Here is a 20,735-nt window from a genome sequence, read left to right on the forward strand (position 1 = left end):
TCGGTGGATGGGGGTTTCCTTGTCCAATTCTTCCTAACATTCTTACCTCCTCAATATGGACCATTCCCAATTCATTATAACACTATAAATGATAAGTGGACTTTTATGAATTGATAAACATGTTGGTCCAGGATGAGCAAAAGCTGAAGAAGCATGGAATGAGTGCATCTCAAGCTCACATTGCAACTAAAGGAGCGTCTAAAGGATAATATTCATTCGAATTTATCATTCTTATGGCATAAAGGAACTGGATCATATTTCCAGTAAAAGCATTAAGAGGCTTATAAAGGATAATATTCATTCGAATTTAAACTTTACAAGCTTTACCTTTTGTGTGTATTGTATTAAAGATAAACAAACAAAACACGGTAAGAAAAATGCCACAAGAAGCACTGAGCTACTTCAAATTATACATACAAATATTTGTGGACCTTTTGATGTCCTGACTTTTGGTGGAGAAAAATATTTTATCACCGTTATTGATGATTTTTTCGAGTTATGAATTTATTTATTGCAAGAAAAATCTCACGCAGTAGAAACAGTTGAACATTTTATGACTGAGGTTGAAAGACAATTAAATAGAAAGGTGAAAATTATTCGATCTGATAGAGGTGGTGAATTTTATGGGCGTGCCACTTAAATAAGTCAATTACATGGACCTTTTGCCAAATACTTAGAAAAGTATGGTATTTGTGCTTAATACACTATGCCAAGTATGCCTCAGCTGAACGATGTTGCTGAGAGACGAAACCAAACTCTCATGGAAATCGTTGTGAATTTATGCTCTTAGAACCGCTATTTATGTATTAAACCGGGTTTCTAGTAAGGTTGTACCAAAGACTCCCTTATGAACTTTGGACAGGTAGAAAGCCCAGTTTGCAACACCTTCATGTTTGGGGCTGTCCAACGGAAATTGGAGTATAATCTTCGCAAGAAAAGAAATTGGATTTTAGACAGTTAGTGGTTATTATATGGGTTACCAGAAAAATCCAAAGGGTATATAGGTTTTATTGTCCTAATGATACCATGAGAATTGTAGAAACTGGAAATATATGATTCTTTGATAATGGTGAGATCAGTGGGAGTTTTAACACTCATAATGCGGTCATTAGTGAAATAAGGGTAGATTTCCCTCTTCCCCCATTTCCTTAAGAATTAAGTGTGCCAAATATTGTTGAATAGCCTTACAATATTGAACATTTGAATGATCAACCACTTAATGATGATGCCAAAGTCATTAAACATAGGTGTGGAAGAAACATCTCCAGAAGTGCCATTAATGCTTTCTTAATGAGAACGAAGGTGGCCATTTCTGATGACTATGTGGCATATCTCCAAGAATCCGAATGTGATATAGGAATCCGTGATGATCCAGTTTCATAATCACTAGCCATTAAGCGTAATAATTCTAATAAATGGATTGATGCCATGATAGAAGAGTTAAAATCAATGGATTATAATAAAGTCGGGGACCTTGTCGAATTACCTGATAGACAAAAGTGTATTGGGTGTAAATGGGTCTTCAAGACCAAATTCGACATAAATGGTTTAATCGAACGATTTAAAGCCAGACTTGTTGCCAAAGGTTATACTCAGAAAAGATAGCATTGATTATAAATAGACTTTCTCTCAAGTATCAAATAAGGGCTCACTTAGAATCGTTTTGGCACTTGTAGCCCATTTTGACTTGGAACTACATCAAATGGATGTGAAAACTGCTTTTCTGAATGGTGAGTTGGAAGAAGAAGTCTACATGAAACGACTTGAAGACTTCATTAAGAAATGAAATGAAAATTTAGTCTGCAAACTTAAGACATCAATTTATGGACTGAAACAAGATTCTCGACAATGGTATTTTAAATTCCATGACACTATTACTGCTTTTGGTTTTAAAGAAAACACCGTTGATCGGTGCATATACCTCAAGGTTAGTGGGAGCAAGTTCATATTTTTGGTTCTGTATGTTGATTATACATTGGTTGCTAGTAGTGAAATTGGATTACTACATGACACTAAAATTATCTCTCTAAAAATTCCAACATAAAAGATATGTGTGAGACATCCTACGTCATAGGGATAGAAATATCTCGTGACCAATCATGTGGACTTTTGGATTGTCTAAGAAAAACTATATAGATCGAATTTAGAGAGATATGGGATGAGTGCATGTTCTCCAAGTGTTGTTCCAATTCATAAAGGCGACAAATTCAGTTTGGATCAATGTCCAAAAACTGAATTGGAACGTAAAGAGATGGAAAATATTCCTTATGCATCTATTGTGGGAAGTTTGATGTATGCTCAAGTCTGTACTAGACCAGACATTAGCTTTGCACTTGGAATGCTAGGTCGTTACCAAAGTAACCCTGGTGTTGAACATTGGAGAGCTGCAAAGATGAAATGAGATACTTAAAAGGGACAAAAGATTATATGCTCACATTTAGGAAATCTGATCAATTAGAAGTGATTAGATATTCTGATTCAGATTATGATAGATGTGTTGACTTTAGAAAATCGACTTTTGATTACATTCTTCTTATGACTGGAGGAGCTATATCATGGAAAAGTGTAAAGCAAAGTTCTAATTCAACATTCACCATTAAAGCTGAATTTATGGCTTGCTTTGAAGCATTAATGATTGCGAAATTTTGTTTCAGGACTTGGTGTTGTCTCCTCAATATCCAAGCCCTTGAAATTGTATTGTGATAATAGTGCAGCCGTGTTTTTCTCTAAGAATGACAAGTATTCAAAAGGAGCTAAACACATGGAATTAAAGTTTCTTGTCGTCAAAGATGAAGTTCGGGAACAAAAAAAATCTATAGAACATATAAGCACACAACTTATGGTTGCTGATCCATTGACTAAGGCATTACCGCCTAAGACATTTATGGAACACGGTAACAGAATGGGTCTTGGGTATGGAGATGTCTAATCTTTATGTATCCATGTTGGTTCAGACACTTAAGTTATGGATATTTTGAATTCAATAAATGATGTTCCTACTTTTCCTGCTTAAGCTTATTATTTCATGCAAATAATTTTTAGTATTACTGCAGGAAGTCTTGAAATAAGACAATTATGGACGTTGTATCACTTATAGATTATATTAGTGCGGTTATTGGTGATGTGGTACATGGAAGGAACTATGTCGACTGAATGATATACGTCCGCCATGACCCACATTAGTAATCTCTCTAATATAATACTTATGTTTGCCAATGATGAAAGTATTTATAAAGTCCAATATTATGCGCGCATTATGTTTATTATGTCTATTTTACTATGGCTCTGTCAAGTGTGACAAGTGGGAGAATCGAAAACTTTGTGTCCCACATGTTCGCCAAGTGGGAGAATGTAAGTTTTATGTCTCACATATGTGACATGTGATAGAATCCTAAATAGAATTGGATTTTTGATATAATATATTAACTTGGTATAAGACACATTTTACCCTAATTAATTGGCTATCAATTAATTATTGTATTAATTGGAATGGAAATTAGCCATTAATCAATAAGGGACGTTGTCAATTTTGATTGGTCATTATATAATTGACTAATACCTAAAGAGAATATATGTGAATATATATGTATGTCGTTGATTGCCATTAATTGGAATGAATATTTCATTCCCTTGGTTATTAAGGAAAGGAACTTATGTACATATATTTATGATTTGATTAGAATTGATTGTGATCAATTAGTAGTATCAATTTATATTCTTGATCAATAAGAAACATTCATATTAGCCACTTTGATGGAAAGGGCATTAATGTTTGATCATTATGGTTTGTCCTCTCTCTGCCTATAAATATAAGTGTGGTGATCCCATCAAACCACACACATTACAGAGAACACATAAACGAGGGAAAGAGAGATAAACAAATCCTTGGAGTTGCGCCACTACACCAAAGTCCGAGGAAGTTCTCTCCGTCTTCCCCAATCGCTTCCGCTATGGATCATAAAGGTAAGTTTCCGATCCATTATGTTTATGGTTAATACGTGAAATACATGATGTTCAAAGATCTTGCTTTATTCATATTCAATTATGTATTCTTGAATATATTATGATAAATAATTTCCTACAAGAGGCCATGACACCGAAGCAAAAGTCTAGGAACCAGCCACGCACCCTTATAACAAGATGTCAACATCTCTCAGGGCAGGACAATATGTTACGACCCTCCCTTTTTTGCAGGTCACTGCGTATCATGATTAAACACTCCTCACAATACTGTCGAGCTGGGATGTGAGTGGCCTTAGGTTGAAGTTTCAGCCTTTTTTCTATATAGACCATACGAGTTTATATATTCTTTGTCAAGTCTGAATGTGGCATTGAGCCGGGAGCTTAAACAAGCCTTTGGTTGTCCAGGTAAATAAGAAAATATAGAAATCGAGATAATTAGATCATAATTCAAGAATTTAAAAGATAATAGAATTCTTATCTTCATTTAAATCGTACTACTATATTTTATAAAATTATCCTGGAAACTTAAAATAGACGGAACATTATAAGTACAATCAAAATTTATATAAATTTTTATTACTCCACAATAATAAATAAGTAGACATATGTATGATATTATCGTAATATTACATAATTGTATTTTAACTGAAAATTATAATGCGCAAACCTAATTTTATAAACAAGTCTATTTAATTCCGGTATGTGTGGGAGATTTAATACCGATTTCAATTAATTATGAAATTAAATGTCAAAATAACAAGTTCACGTGATTATGCATATATGTTACCGACTTCAATATAAATGCCTCACACACATTAATACGTCGCATGTAGAGTCACACAAATATTAATATGTGGAAATTTCCTAGGAAGCTACTTTGATCGAAAGGGACATATAATTGAATTATGAGTCAAGCTTTGTAGTAGTTCTAGTCTGAATTATGAGTCAAGCTTTGTAGTAGTTCTAGTCGTTACAATATTTATAAGAGTGAACTACAAAAATAGTTCTTAGAATATGCGTTTATCTCGCCAATGAATCGTGGACTTTTAAAATATCCCAAGATAATCCTGGACTAAACGTTTTTCTCGAAGATGGTCATTTTTCACTGTTTCGTGACGAAAATACCCTTTTGGGGGGTTTTGGGGGGTTTGGGCAATTTGGTCTTTTTATATTTTAAATCTGATATTATTTCAGAGATATACTAAATCTGATATTATTTCAAAATTTTCATTCTTATTCCCTTTTGCCATCCTTCACTTTGTTTCTTTATTTCAATATTAGATTTAATTTTCTAAAATTAAATTTTAAATTTTGATTTTTAAATATCAATAATTTTTTTTTAATTATTAAAATTACTATTAAATAAAAAAATTAATAGTATTAATCAATATTTGATAGTGTCTAATATTTAATCAATAAGGTACAACGACGCCTTAGTTTTAATCAATATTTAATAGTTTTAATCATAAATAATTTATTCCGAAATAAATATGCATCTAATGTAAGACTAATATAATTTTCGTTTATTAATTTGAAAACAATCAAAATTAACTAGAAAATTTCAACAAAAATTATCCTATATCAAATTTTTAGTAGTATCAAATTTTTAGTCAACTTCAGAATATTTAATCACAAACAATTATAACAACCGAACAAAGGCTAAATAGAATAGCTCTTGTTTTTACATCATGATTAATTTGTACTTCTTCAATTCAGCTGAATATTATATTAAATAACAAAAAATAATAGTTTTAATCAATATTTATAGTGTCCATGAATTAATAGTTTTAATTAAAAAAATTTATTGATATTTAAAACTCAAAATTTAAATTTTAAATTTATAAAATTAAATCTAATATTGAAATAAAGAAACAAAGTGAAGGATGACAAAAGGGAAGAAGAATGATAATTTTGAAATAATATCAGATTTAGTACATCGCTGAAATAATATCAGATTTAAAATGTAAAAAGACCAAATTGCCCAAACACCCAAAACCCCTCAAAAGGGTATTTTCGTCATGAAACAGTGAAAAAATGACCATTTTCGAGATAAACGCTTAGTCCAGGGTTGTCTGAGGATATTTTAAAAGTCGAGGGTTCATTGGCGAGATAAACGCATAGTCCAAGGGCTATTTTTCTAGTTCACTCTATTTATAATATTAAAAATGACAAATTAATCTAACCAATGAGTCCAGCTTTGTAGTAGTACTAGTTGTTACAAGTTTATAATATTAAAAATGACTAATTAATCTAAGTGGTGATAGATCCGACCAATCCCATCGTCAGCTCATAAGAATAAAAACTCTAATTAATTCGGATGTTAGTGTTGTCGTAGATTCTGCGAAGCAATGACCACCACACCACATCTGTCTCCCAATGTCACTGACAATTTTTCACTGGATCCGACCACAAATCTCGCATTCTAGATCCGTCACTGATGAAAACACACCCTAGTCCTTGCCAATAGCTAAATTTTGAATAATCTTGGTACTTCCTTTATCAATATTTTCATATATTTATTTCTATAATAATAATACTACAAAAAAAAAACGTGGTGAATAGTATTAGGTGAGAAGTTGAATGCCTCCTCCTTTTGGCCGACATTGACTTGCAAACATCCCAACCAATAATTAATTTTATAAAAATGCGACTGGAAATATAATTAATGTAATTTTCATTGAATGGATCCAATCGACTTAACTAATTATTCATAATAACGAAGCAGCCACGATTGTGACTAAGAAAGTGCTAATCGCCATTGATATTTCATCCAAATATGCCAACACTTCCGAGAAATTTCATTGCAACTTCCAAAGAAAATCTTGAATTTAATATGCTAATTCAATTAAGCATGAGATATGTATGCAATTAATTAAACGGCCAATGTTGAGACAAATTAATCTCGTGTAATCAATATATTAAATCGTACTCTTTGATTTTAAAACATGAGATGCATTTTGCAATAATTCGTGATTTTTATTATTTAAATATTAATTTATTTTATTAAATTTTCTATGCGTATTTAAATAGTTATTCAATACAACAAAAACAAATGCTACTCCTACTAGCATAGGAAATTTCCTGTTTAGGAGAATATATATGTATTTGCTACTTTTAGATAGGGGTGTGCATTCGGGTTTCGGTTCGGTTTTTTGTCAAAACCGAACCAAAACCGAAAAATCGAATTTAGTTTAAAATCCAAACCGAACCGAACCCGAAAAACCGAAACCGAAAAACCGAAAACCGAACTTAAAAAACCGAAAAACCCGAACAAAACCGAAAAAACCGAAAACCCGAAAAAATAAATATAATATTAATATATATATGTGTGTGTAATTTATTTTATTTTATATATACTAATAGAATATTTATATATAATATAAAATTAATAATACATATAATATATATAATATAATATATTAAATTAATAGAATATATATATAATTCGGTTATTCGGTTTTTCGGTTTTTTCTTCACCCGAACCGAACCGAACCGAACCGAAAAACCGAAATAACCGAACCGAATTTCAAAATTTCGGTCTGGTTCGGTTCGGATATTCGGTTTCCGGTTTTTTTGCTCACCCCTACTTTTAGAGCATCCGCAATGGGGTGGAGATAATCGGGCGTGCCATCGTCCGCCCACTGTGGGTGCGCGGACGATGCCCGATGCATCGTCCGCGCCCTATAGATCGTCCACGGACGATACGCGGACGATAGGGCATCGTCTGCGCCATCGTCCGCCCACTGTGAGCGACGCAGACGATGCAACGCATTTTTTTTTAATTCCAAAAAATTTATTTATATAAATACCCCCTACCCCATCTTCATTTGTAACCTTTCCATTCACTTTTCCACACTCAAATTACACTATAAAATGGATTCCGGTGAATACCCAAGTCCGAATAGTCCGATGTTTGGGGGTGGTGCACGTTGGTCGGGTACAGACCCTGACGAATATCGGCCGTTCGACTCCAACATGCAATGTCAGGACCCGGCCAAAGCCGAATACCTCCAGGGGATGATCGATGAGCTGCGCCGCAAGTTGGGACTTTTGTAGAGTAGTCAACTTTTTTTTCATTTCTAACTCGTGTAAAACTTTTTTTAATCAATGTAGGATTTGCCGTTTTTAATTAATCGTGATATTTTTTAATTATTTTGCATTGACATATTTGAAAACATTTAAATTAATTAACAAAACAACAGTGAAACCTGTAGGGCGGCATATAGGGCGCTCCAATGCAGGTGGAAGGGTAGAAGGATAAAATGCTGACGTGGCGGTGCATAAGACGGGCTTCAGGGCGTCCCTTAGGGCGCCCCATTGCTAATGCTCTTAAGTAGACACGATGGCTTAATGTTTGTTATATAGCCTTTTGAATTTTGTAAACATAAGAAAAGAGCAAGAAAACGATAAAAAAAATTAATTAGGTTTTCCACTCAACTTGATACTATATGAGTATAAGAAATGTAAATAGTCAAAAAAATAATTGTAAAAGATATTTTTTAGTTGAATAGTTGCAAAAGATTGAACACACACATTTGCAGATTTGACAATATTACATTAATTTAATTTGATATTTATATGATCAAACACACAACTTGACACAACTAGACAACTAGTTTTTGGTGAAAGATATCATCACTTCAATAGTGTTTAGAGCATCAGCAATGGAGGCGTCAAAACCGCGACGCCGATTTTTCGCCAACGCCGGTTCTGACGCCGAACCATTGCGACCGGCGTCGGCAAAATCGGCGTCAATTTCGGCGTACCCATGCCGATTCGTGTGGTGACGCCGGTTCTAACGCCGATCCTCACGGCGCCATTGTAGGCCCCGGATCGGCGTCAGACCGGCGTCAGAATTTAATATTTTTTTTCAAAAACACTATATATACGCGCTTTGGACGTCATTTTCATTCGCACCACATGCCGACATGCGTCAGACGGAGGCTCATATTCGACTCCAAAAGGATTTAATTGAAGAGTTGTGGGCGCGGAGGATTGGAAGGCATTAGTTTTTATTTAAATTTATGTAATTTTTTTAAATGTATTTTTTTAAATTATTGTACTTTTTGAAATTTTAATAGTATTATTCAATTTTCCTGTATTTATCTCGTAAATTAAATTTCGTATGTTGCTACAATTGTAAATTAAATTTATATAATTGTTATTAGTGATGTGGATATGCTATGTGAGGGCTATTTGATGTCCAGTTGCATGTCCAGATGATGTGGCAGGAGGATTTTAGTGCTGGATGATGTGGCAGTGGGAAGGCTATGTGAGGGCTATGGGTCTGGGAGGTCCTAGACCATTGTGGATGCTCTTATATATATATATATAGTGCATGAACCTAGAGAAATAAAAGTATCTACGGTGAAGAGAAATTTTCTGCTGCGCTCCTTGGATGAGCGATGGGTGAGCGGCATTACCACGTCAGTAATTTTTTCTCTCTCTTCAATTTTTTTCTCTCATTAGTTTCTTCCTCGTTTTTCTTCATCACACTCTCTCTCCTCTGAAAAATGCATCATTGCCCGACCCTTTATATGTTCTTTGCTACTCTCTTTGCAAATCTACACACTCAATTGTCTTCCCAAAATTTATTAATTTCATTCCAAATTCATTGGTAACTACTCCACTATTTTTTTTAAATTCAATTGAGTTCTCAATTAGCTCAACTCACCTCTCTCTTCCTCTGCAATTATTTTTAAAGGAAATAGAGATAGAGTAATCTGGAATGCGAAATCTAATGAAAATAACTGTAGAAACACAACATTATTTGCGTGGTCTGATATAAAGAACAGGCGGGGATAGAAAAAATGAAATAAAGATCCTGGAAAAATTAGCAAAGAGCAAGAGAAGAACCGTGAGCTCAATAGAAAATTTAAATTAAAAACGAAGAACCACATCAATTATCATTTATGAGAGAGAAACTAAATTAAAACTTATTGAGATGAAAGAAACGCTCAGCAGGTAGACGAAAGAGGGAAAATTGGAAAATTTCATAAAAAATGCAAAGTAAATAAAAATCAATAGGAAGAAAGAGAGTAAAAAAAAGGGAAATAACTGAAGGAAAAATGAAATGACGTTACCTAGAAAATAGGAAAGAGAGAGGAATAAATTGGTGACGTGGTAATGTCTAGTGTAGTGCAGCAGAACATTTCTCCTACAATGAAATCAATTTACCCAAAATAAAAAGTAAATGAGGCTTTTGATTGCAAACACATAATGCAAATTGAGGCCAGAAGTTTAATAAACCCAATTTCATTATATATTTGCAGAAGTTTCAAAGGCAAATGCAAACTGTGACAAAAGATAACTTGTGTATATATGCTGTAATGTGTGAATGTATATACAAAATTAAAAAACAATTACTACAAAACAACAGTCTCTGAAGGGGAAGAAGCTACTCACTGATCATACTCACCACACTGCCTCACCCTTGTTTCCGGCCACTCGGTCGATGTCCGACAAGACGACGTTGGTCAGGAAAATGGGCCCCCACGACGAAGAAAATGGCAGTGACCGGTTCAAATATCATAATCTATATCGGAGCTGTTCTGGGAGGTCGACCGCCTGACCAAATTCCCGGCCTCATCGTACAAGTCGAGGTTCTCGCAGGGAGCTGGAAAAATGGTCCCCACGACGCGGCCTTCGACGTAAGCGCACTGGAATACGTGTTTCTTCTTTTTGGCGATGCCGATCGACATATCCTGGAAGAATACGTTCTTTACGGGGATCTCCGCGGTCCCTTGGATGCGGACCGGGACTCGGACGGATTCGCCGTGTATAGAGGTGTAACTTATGTCTTCTAGAACCGGGAAAGCCTTGGGGTCGTACCCCATGTCTGGATGCTCGTTGTAGTCCGTCTTGATCACGATTCCCACTCGGCACGTGTCAAATGTCAGGTTCCTGTAAGTTAAGCCTCGGACGTACCCTCCTCTTCCCGGGGCCGTCTTGATGCGGACAGCTCGCCTTGATTTCCATATGTAGATGTTCTCTATGGTGATATTCGATACGCCACCGGACATCTCACTGCCTATAGATATACCCGCGCTGTCATTCAAAATAATCGGGTTTCATTAATGCAGAACAAATAGTTCTATGCACGCGATGGTTTTTAGTCTTCGCAGGAATATATGGACTAGGGGCACGTAAGCCTCACCTGACATTAGAGCGAACAACAAGGTTCTTGATGAGTATATTCTTTGATGGTCGCCCGTAACGAACCCCGTATTGATCCCATCCGCTCTTTATGGCGATAGCATCGTCTCCAACACTTATGTAACAGTCCTCAATCACCATATCTTCACATGAATCTGTTTGTCTCAATATCATTAGCTTCATTCAGAAAAACAGATACAAAGAACGAAAAAGCAATTCGGCTCTCAGCATTTCGAACAGCACGAGGATATAAAGTTGTTAGCTTCTCCCAGTGACATATACTTCAGTTAAATAAACTTTGCTATGCTAACTATAGCTAAATCTTATCAACATAATCTGTTTGATGAAACAGACATTTCAGGTAATTATGCTTTTCATCTTTAGCACAAACATGAAAGATATCCCATACCATACGAACTTCTTCGTGGATTCTACAGAAACATTCTTCAGTCCAATATGCTCAATGAGATGCAAAATTACAAAACAAACTTTTTGAGCTTGTGAGGTTGTGACTGATCCACTAGCAAGTGAAACATCCCAACTTTCCTAAGTCGCAATAAACCCAATTGTTTAGCTACAAAAAACCATACTAACTACACATGTATCTAATTTGTACAACGGATAACAAGTATGTGTAATCCAATCAACAAATGTAAAAGATAACTCACCAGGATCTATGCCATCAGTATTTGGAGCTTGAAAAACTGGAGCAAGGATGGTTAAATTCTTTATCGTCACATTCTTGCAGTCATATGGATGAAGGGTCCAGAAAGGAGAGTCGCGTAATGTTATGTTAGATATCAAAATGTTGCTAGACCACATAATCTGCACAAGCGGTCCCCTTGTGTGATTTAGAAGCTTCTGTTTATATTTTCTCCACCATGCTTGTCCCTGGCCGTTGATGGTGCCATTATGCCCTGTTATGAGGAAGACTCATAGGTATTCAGACCAAAGTGTTCATTTACAAATGAAATGTGTATCAGGCACAGCATAGTTTTAGGGCTAACTATGAAGAACATGAACTTAGAATCGAACTTGTGGACTTTGAAGTTATTTGAGTTTCAACATTCTGGGCAAAAATTACTGACTCGGACCCTGAAACTTGTATATAAAATTTTCCACTGTGTTCCATCTACTTTGATGTATTAAGCACATTTTGACACACAGACCATGGACTAATTTTTATTTTATGAAGTGATTAACTAAGTATAGACGTCTAGGTTTTGACAGGATTTATTAACCAATTTTTGTGAGCTGAAACAAGGAAAGGATAATATTCATGTAATTGCCTTTTATGCACACAGTGACACATGTAGCGTGGAAATTTCTGAGACAGTTGTGGCATGCGCGATTGGTATACATAAATCCATGCACGCGTCATAGATAAAATAAAAATTACTAAGTTAAAATGTACTACTTGACAGCATAAATAGGTTGAAAAATATAATTTTCCATATTGAAGCATGATAAGATTGCATCATAATAATATGAACTGAGGGTGGTTGAGAAGCATATCTTTGTGGAATTCAACGAATCAAGTACGAGTGCTTGGATAACAAGTATAGGCAACAACAGAAGCACTGGATTTAAACTTAACTTTCTAGAGCTTATTGACCCAAAACCTTTCAAACTGAAAATAAAAAAAAAAGTAAAAGTAAAAGTGACGATGTGGCTAAGATATTTCAGCCACTTCCAGCCCACTAATCTCCATTTCTTAATTCTGGAAATCATTCAACAGATGCCTCACCCATTTATATGCCCCAGTCATGTTTGGCACCATGAGGCCAGACTTATTTGATAAAGTTAGTTTCCATGCAATCTAGGTACTACTCTCATCTTTAAAAGCAATATCAACTCTCACAAAGAAAGATATCCGATGTGATGAAACAACAATACTACAGTTATTACCAATAACGATATTAGGAACACCCACACACCTCCAATGCTAACCTGTAATTGTGACGTCTTTGAGGTGCTGGCCATGGATTAGACTTCCATATCTTGGTCCCGGGTGCTCTCTGCCATATCCATAAGAAGGCAATGGAGGCATAAGAGGCCAATATTTTTCGTCCTTCATAAAAACCAATAAGATCAATTATGAGAATAAGAAGTTAAGAACTACTGAGATATACATAACAGAGATGTACAAACAATGACAGATTGAAAATGGTAACAGGAGGGTCATTGAAGACAGATAGTACTAAATTTGGTATATATATCTAAAAGTATTTTAAAAAGGCAAGCTACTTAGCATATTTATCATGTCATTTTCATTATAGAGAGTAGAGTGATGAGTTCGTAGAAACATTCAAGGAACTCATTCCATTTTGGAGTGAACATGTGTGTATGCCCAATACCCCTAGATAACATTTTTGTATATTTCAACTTCCATGTTTAGAGCCTTCTTATTGCTCATCTAGTGATGATCAGTAAGGTATTTACATTAGTAAATACATATATTTCCTGCTAATAAAAGCCAATTTGCTAAATTATCTCACACAAATATCCATCTAGCTATTAAATCTAGAGGTGCGCCAGCTCGAAACATTTCATTTAGTTCTTACAAAAACTAATGGATTCTTCAGATCTTCATAATCAAGTGACAAATTCAGCTCACTACCAAAATGAGCCTATGAAAAAAATCAATTCTTTGCCATTCATCAACGCAGACCTAGAAAATTCAAACCCTAGAAAAGGAACAAATTGCATCTAAATTTCAAAATAGAAACAGAAAACAGCAAAATCCCCAAAATCAAATCAACCACTCACATCAATGCCGAGTATAACAGCACCTTCAGCAAGGAACAAAGTCATATGACTAGTCAGATTAAACGGCGCCGTCAGCCAATATCCGGGCGGCACATTCAGCTGACCGCCGCCCTTTCCCCCCAGCTTCGAAATCGCCCTCACCGCCTTCTCAAACGCAGCTGTATTCAGCGTCACCCCATCGCCCACCCCTCCGAAATCGGTCAAATTAAACGCCACCGGCCGCAGCTTCGGGAGCTGCCGCAGCGGGAACGCCGGCGCGAAGAGGGAGAATCCGCCGCCGCCGGCGCCCCGCTGCCAGTAGACGATGGTGACGAAGGAGGCGAGGCAGAGGGCGGTGAGGAAGGTCTTGTGGGTGGAGAGGAAGAAGGCGCAGGCGGATGGGATCCAGCGGCGGGGGTGGTGGTGATTGGGGTCCGATCTCCGCCAGAAGGGCGGCGGGCTGGAGGTGGGGGTGAGCGTCTCCACCATCTAATCGTCGAATTGATTGGATTTGGTGGGTTCTGAGAGGATTTGGGGGCGCGGCGCATGAATTGGGGAGATGGGTTTTTGAATAATTTGATGGGATTGGAAAAGGGGGAAAATGGGAATTGGAGGGTGGGAGGTGAGGTCAAGGAGCTGTGATGAGTGTGGGATTTGGGAATTGATTGAGACAGTGAAGTGAATTCAAAGGGAAGTGAGATTCAGACGCAGTTTTCCGATGGGATTTGGAGAAGAAGAATCATTTTATTATACTATTACCTTAAAAATTGAATCTTGATCTTTTATTTTTCTACATAACTCTAAATAAACAAATCTATACTAATAAAAATGGACTTTAATTTTTATTTGAGATTAATATCATAATACTATTACTGTCTAATATTTCATGATTAAATTAAATAAATAAACAATATAATAGTTTTAATGTGAGTTAAATAAGTGTGATTCTCACATGTTCAAACATAAAGTTTGTAATAATTATTTTTTGTATTAAGATGAATAAGCTATCTACCTAAAGAAAGTACTACCTATAATAGGCAATCGACACCTCTATGTTACACATGGGCCAATGGCTCAAACCTAATAAAACCTTGAATTTTTATATTTGAATTTTGAAGTCAACCCTTAATTATCCTTTAGAAAATGAAAATAGTTGTTGAAGAATTGGAGCATTGCCCAACATGAGTATATGAGAAAGAAAGAAAAAAAAGCAAGAAATGGACAACACATTGGCAAAAGTAGCAGCAAGGAAGATGTCTAATTATTTGAGGTTACAAAATCAAGATCAATATGGTTAGTGGAAATAGGTAGAGAGTAACAGTCAATTGATTAAGGGCTGGTCATATGTCTAATTATATGATAATTAATCTTTAAAATAAGATGAGTACTTCTATGTATCACGGTTATGTTGAATAACTATATGTTTCTACTTGATGAATAAATGGAGTATTTAAATTTGAGTAACAAATTACATCAATGTAACGGTGAATGCAGTAATTTTATACATTTAGTGCAATATTTTTATATTCAAATAATAAGATGTACTCTTATTTTATTTGATAAAAGTTGTGTTACTTACGAGCATTATTTACGAGCATCATTCTAAATAGTCTATGTTAACATTTGTTTTTTATTTTATTTTATTTTACCTGTTTAATTTAATTTATGTTCGTATAATATATGTAGCATAAAATTTACCTATGCATATAATAATATTCCACACATCAATGAGACGTCATTCTTTAATTAATCGGTTCTAGATAAAGAATGCTACATGAATTTTTATATATAAATCATAAAGTAATTTATCAAACACGTAATTCTATTTACGATCAGTATATATCATCGTAAATTTGCATCACTTTATGACTTCATTTCAATATTAAGGAAATATTCACTTCTTAGTTAAAGCAGCACCTCCAACACTTTTCCATCGATAATTACGTACTTACTACTCTTTGAAAATGATTGATCATATCTAAATCATTCACATATTGTTAATGCATACAAGATATAATAAATAATCGGTCATGGTACACCTCTCGATTTGAAATATCAATGAAAATCGTTTCGAAAAACAGTATTCTTTTCGTGTTTCACTTCACAAATACACGTATGCAAAGTCATCAATGCCCGCCATATATTTATACTTGGATATATATCACAAGACCATGTCACGTTTAGATAAAGCTAAATAGCTAATGAATGATCTTTACTTACTTTCAATAAATTAGTCAAAATCGATAACATGAATATTAATTTTTGTATTAAGGGTTAATTAAAAATTATTTGCCTTTAAACTCATGAAAAATATATAGGTCATAGTTCTTGTATCCCTTGGACCTTAATTTTAGAATTTGTATAACAAATAAGGACGTCGTTTCAAAATTTATTACAGTATTTTTATTATTTTAATTTCTTAATTAGGCTCAAAATGATGTAGTTTAGCCACATTGCACACACATCTACACCACTATACATTCATGTCGGCTAAAATTTTACACATGTACGCGAACTCTAGATTGCATTTGCTTGGAAAAAATCATTTTACAAAAATTGCAAGCTTTTGGAATGTGCAGAAACATACCAAAATTTGATCAAACTACGTGATTTTCACTAGTTATCTACAAAAAAAATCACTAGTTATCTACAAAAACCATATTTGAAGAAGCTATATTTTAATCAAGATTAAGAAATTTAATTAGCTTCTAGCGATTAAAGACCAAAAATCATTCAAACGATTCCCTAAACATTAGGCAGCCAGTTTTCAAATAAAGGAGACGTGAAACTTTAGAAAAATCAATACACTAAAAAGGCAATATTATAAAACACTTCACTTCGATTCCAAATACCAAAATCTTGACAAAATTAGCAAAAATAATAGATCTTATAGTATGTGTCGTGTCGTATGATTATCATCATCTTTATCATTTCAAATTAAATATTTAATTAATGTTTATGCAGTCTCCCAAGTGAAATTTGAGACCATAATTCATAATTCTACGTATTTTAGCAACGCAATTTAATTTTATTTCCACACTAAAACAAGATTCGTTTGCTGCACAAATAGTCAAAAAGGATAATTGCCAAACTTCTTTGAATATGGATATATATACACAATAATTTGAACATTGCTTTTGAAACAATTCACTTTCTCTATAAATTGGAATATTGAATTGAAATTTTGGAATAAATCCAATCAATGGCTACAAAATCAAGTGTCCTACCAATTGTGAGCAAAGTCTACTGTGCACCGTCGGAGGTGATCCTCGCCGTGAGGCGGCGTCCGAACGTGGCCAATGGTGGTGGCTTCGTGGTGGCGGACGCGGCCCAACGGGTCTTGTTTCGCGTCGACGGCTGCGGAGTTATTGGCAAAAAGGATGAACTCATTCTCAAAGATGGAGATGGAAATGCTTTGCTACTCATCCGGCGTAAGGTAATTATTTCGACTCGGGACGTTTTCAGGATGCCGCTAATTACCAACGAATGACAAGCGCGTTTCCCTGTGCGGATCCTGTCGCATCTTGCTTTTACTTTTAGTGCTATATCGGGAGTTGCTACACGTATAGGTTGACCTGAAACAGAAAGGGAATTTGTTTCTGTCTTTTGTTGAATTTCGATGAATTGATATTAAGATATATTGTGATTGAAGGGAGGGACAATTGAGGCACTAAGCCTAACTAGGAAATGGAAAGGGTTCACCTACGACTTCGTCGGGTCTGAAAAACTCGTCTTCACTTTAAAGGAACCGAACTCGTGTTTCTCAACCCAAAATATGGTCCGGATCTCTATCGAATCCAAGGAGCTATGCAGCCACGGTAGCTTTGAAGTCCATGGCGACTTTCCCGCCCGAGCCTGCACCATTGTTAGCCCCATGGGAGATGTCGTAGCACTGGTAATGAATCAACCAACATTGTACCGTTACTTTTAGAACAAATCAAAACTTCATAATTTTAGTAGCAATTATCCATACTAAAAAATGCACGATTAGTGTGGGGGGGCTTAAGCCCCTACTAAGCTATTTTTCTACTTTATATAATCGTCGAATTTATGATATTTTGTGTGAACCGTTTGCAAAAGCTTTTATTATCTCAACAAAACATATGAAAATAATTTTCACAAAGTTTCAAACTCAAAATTTACACTTACAGAGTTATAGTACTATAACCATGGTCAAAATAAATTTATGCGTCCGACCATGCTTCGGCCCTGTTGCATGTAAGAATGTGCAATGTACGGTTTCGGGTTGTGACAAAAAATTGTTTAATTTTTGACAGATTGGTGTAAATAAGGAGTTGCAACGATTGATGAGGACAAGAGATATGTATCATGTGGAAATAAAGGCTGGTTTCGATCAAGCTTTTGTTTTTGGAGTGATTGCTGTTCTTGACTACATATATGATGGATCTATAAGATGTTGACCATTATTACAATTTTATTTAAATAATTCTTATTAATCAATCTGTTTTTCCCTCCTTTTGGAATATTAGTCGATCGACGTTTCGAAAGGGAAAAAATTTGTTTGAGATTCGTTTGTATTTTATGTATCATTATTTTATTTCATCAGTACACGTGTCGAACATATCGATATTGGTGAATGATTGGATATGCACTATGCGTTTGTAGAGCTAAGTATGTTAGCTACGTAACGCAAATTATATGATGTGTACGTTTCATGTTTCTCTTAGTCAAGGACTCAAGAAGGATTGGAAATTCAGCAACTATTGAATAAAGGAGATTCTTGTATCAAAAGTGATTGGTTCATTATATAAATATATTATACATATCTTGAATATAAATTTTTATAATGACTCGTCAAGCACCCATATTTTCCATGTGCTAAAAAAGTGTTAAGATTCAAGATGGATTTATTTTGTTACATTTATTTCTTAAAAGATCCAAAGTGTGTATTATTCTTTAATTAATATAATTTAAGCTTAAATATAATTTAATGAAGTAAAAAAAACATTTCTCTCACACTCTATTTGGCCCGAAGGCAGAGTTGCCATGAGTTGACGACACAGTAATGAGGTTTTCCAACGACAATCATGAGCTAGTGGTAGGGTCAGTCGATCCCTCGACTCCATCATATTTGTACCTCAAATGTTGATGTCTTAATTTATTAAAGAGTAAAGGTCAATTTTGGTCCTAAACATATGACCGAAATACGAATTTGGTCCAAAACATTTACTTTTTGAAAAACGGGTCCATAACAAATGAAAATGTTGCCGAAGTAGTCCTTTTTTTGACAGTTCCGTTAAAAAGCTAACGGTAAATGCTAATTAACCACATTTGGACCTAATTAGAATATTAATCTATAATTAAGTAAAAAATAAAATTTAAATTTAAAAAAAATAAAAAAAACTAGCGACCTTCTTCGTCAAAAAACCTGTCTCCACAAGCAAATCGTCGGCATAACCAGGGTACGCCCCCTTTCGGAAACGGATTTCCAGCTCCCGCCCTCGTCTTCGCCGGTGTGGTGCTTAAGCCTCTCACTTTTTTACTATGTCTCTAAAAATCAGAGACTAACTCCAAATCCACGACTCCCATCTCTCTCTCCTTCTCCTTTGTTAAAATTCTCTCCCCGTCGGCGAAATTCAGCACCGCCGCCGCTACCGTTGCGGCGCCGCCGGTTCTCTTTCTCACGCTTATCCTCTCTATCTCTTCAATCCCAACCAATTCACTCTATTTTCTGTCTCAATTCCAGCGTCCGCCTCCGTCAGTCGTCTGCCCGCTCTTTTCCTCTGTCGTATCGTCGCCCTCACACTGTTCCAGATCTGTCTCCCTCTCTTTCTCCCTTGTCTTTCTTGTTCGTTGCCCTGAGCAATCATCACGGCCACTTCCAAGCTCACTCTCTCTGCTTGACGATTAGCCGGTGTGCGAGTGGCTCCTCCAAACTGGGCTGCTTCCACTGTCATCGAAAATGATTGTTAACTCACCAATCGAGACTCGTGAGAGTCAGAAAATGGGTGTTTAGGTTTGAAGGGTGGTTTTGCTGGGCGATTTCTTCATAGGGTTTTCAATAGTGAATTGGAAGAGAATTCTAGGAGTTGAGGCAGCATGTTCGTGCAGAGAAAATTAGGGTTCTTGAGATGAACGAGAAGGAGAAAGAAAGATGGTTTGTACTAATTAAAATTCACTAATACAGTTGATGGAGTACGTACTAAACAAGCCCATCAGCCTAAAGCCCAAGAAAGAGTATCAGTTCGGCATGACTAAAGAGTATCAGTCCGGCATGACTAAAGAGTTCAGTTCAGCATAACCAAAGAGTTCGGCCCCAGCCTACAGCTCGGTAAAAGCCAACCAATCAAACTCTGCTCTCAGGTCGGCATCAAGCTCTACTCTCAGATCGGCAAAAGCTGCTCGGCAATAATTCAGCAGTTCGGTCTCAGTATTCGACCGAACTAGGAGATAGTGGACTCATGCAGGATTTCCACCTCCACTACACCCACGATCTATTTAGTGGTGTCAAGCAGTCATTAACTCATGCAGGATAGTGGACCCATGCAAAATCGCCACGATCTCCACGACATCCACTACCTAGTAAATGGTGCTGCATGCCACGATCTTGGTTCAATGTATAAATAGAACCTAGATCAGATAGATAAAGTTAAGTTCTGTTAAGCTCTCTAGAGATAAAAGATCAAATAGCAAGTCTGTATTGTAAGCTGTAGAAAACAGATCAAGCAATACAACTCTGCCCTCTTTTCTTCCCGTGGACGTAGATTTACCTCAGTAAATCGAACCACGTAAATTTCTGTGTCGTGATCTGTATTTTCCTGCATTCATCACCATCAAAAATTCGCGGAACCATCAACAGTCAAAATATCACTAATCAGGAGTTGACCATCAGTTTTTGACGGAACCAA

The 20,735-nt window shown here is 35.6% G+C and overlaps 2 protein-coding genes across 2 annotated transcripts; one reads left to right on the forward strand and one right to left on the reverse strand.

Annotated features, from left to right (window-relative positions):
* Positions 1-10,258: 10,258 nt before the first annotated feature.
* LOC121796240 (probable polygalacturonase) lies at positions 10,259-14,631 on the reverse strand. Its single transcript, XM_042195032.1, has 5 exons — positions 13,888-14,631; positions 13,069-13,189; positions 11,787-12,035; positions 11,120-11,273; positions 10,259-11,010 (listed from the first exon to the last, which is right to left on the reverse strand). Exons 1-5 carry the CDS (start codon positions 14,353-14,355, stop codon positions 10,485-10,487), a joined length of 1,518 nt encoding a protein of 505 aa, XP_042050966.1. The 5' UTR covers positions 14,356-14,631; the 3' UTR covers positions 10,259-10,484.
* A 2,437-nt stretch (positions 14,632-17,068) lies between these two features.
* On the forward strand, positions 17,069-18,553 carry LOC121794083 (protein LURP-one-related 6-like). Its single transcript, XM_042192086.1, has 3 exons — positions 17,069-17,302; positions 17,519-17,761; positions 18,144-18,553. The coding sequence occupies exons 1-3, from the start codon at positions 17,069-17,071 to the stop codon at positions 18,285-18,287; spliced, it is 621 nt and encodes a 206-aa protein (XP_042048020.1). The 3' UTR covers positions 18,288-18,553.
* The last annotated feature ends 2,182 nt before the right edge of the window (positions 18,554-20,735 follow it).

The sequence above is a fragment of the Salvia splendens genome, chromosome 3 (assembly GCF_004379255.2).
Source record: "Salvia splendens isolate huo1 chromosome 3, SspV2, whole genome shotgun sequence".
Taxonomy (NCBI): domain Eukaryota; kingdom Viridiplantae; phylum Streptophyta; class Magnoliopsida; order Lamiales; family Lamiaceae; genus Salvia; species Salvia splendens.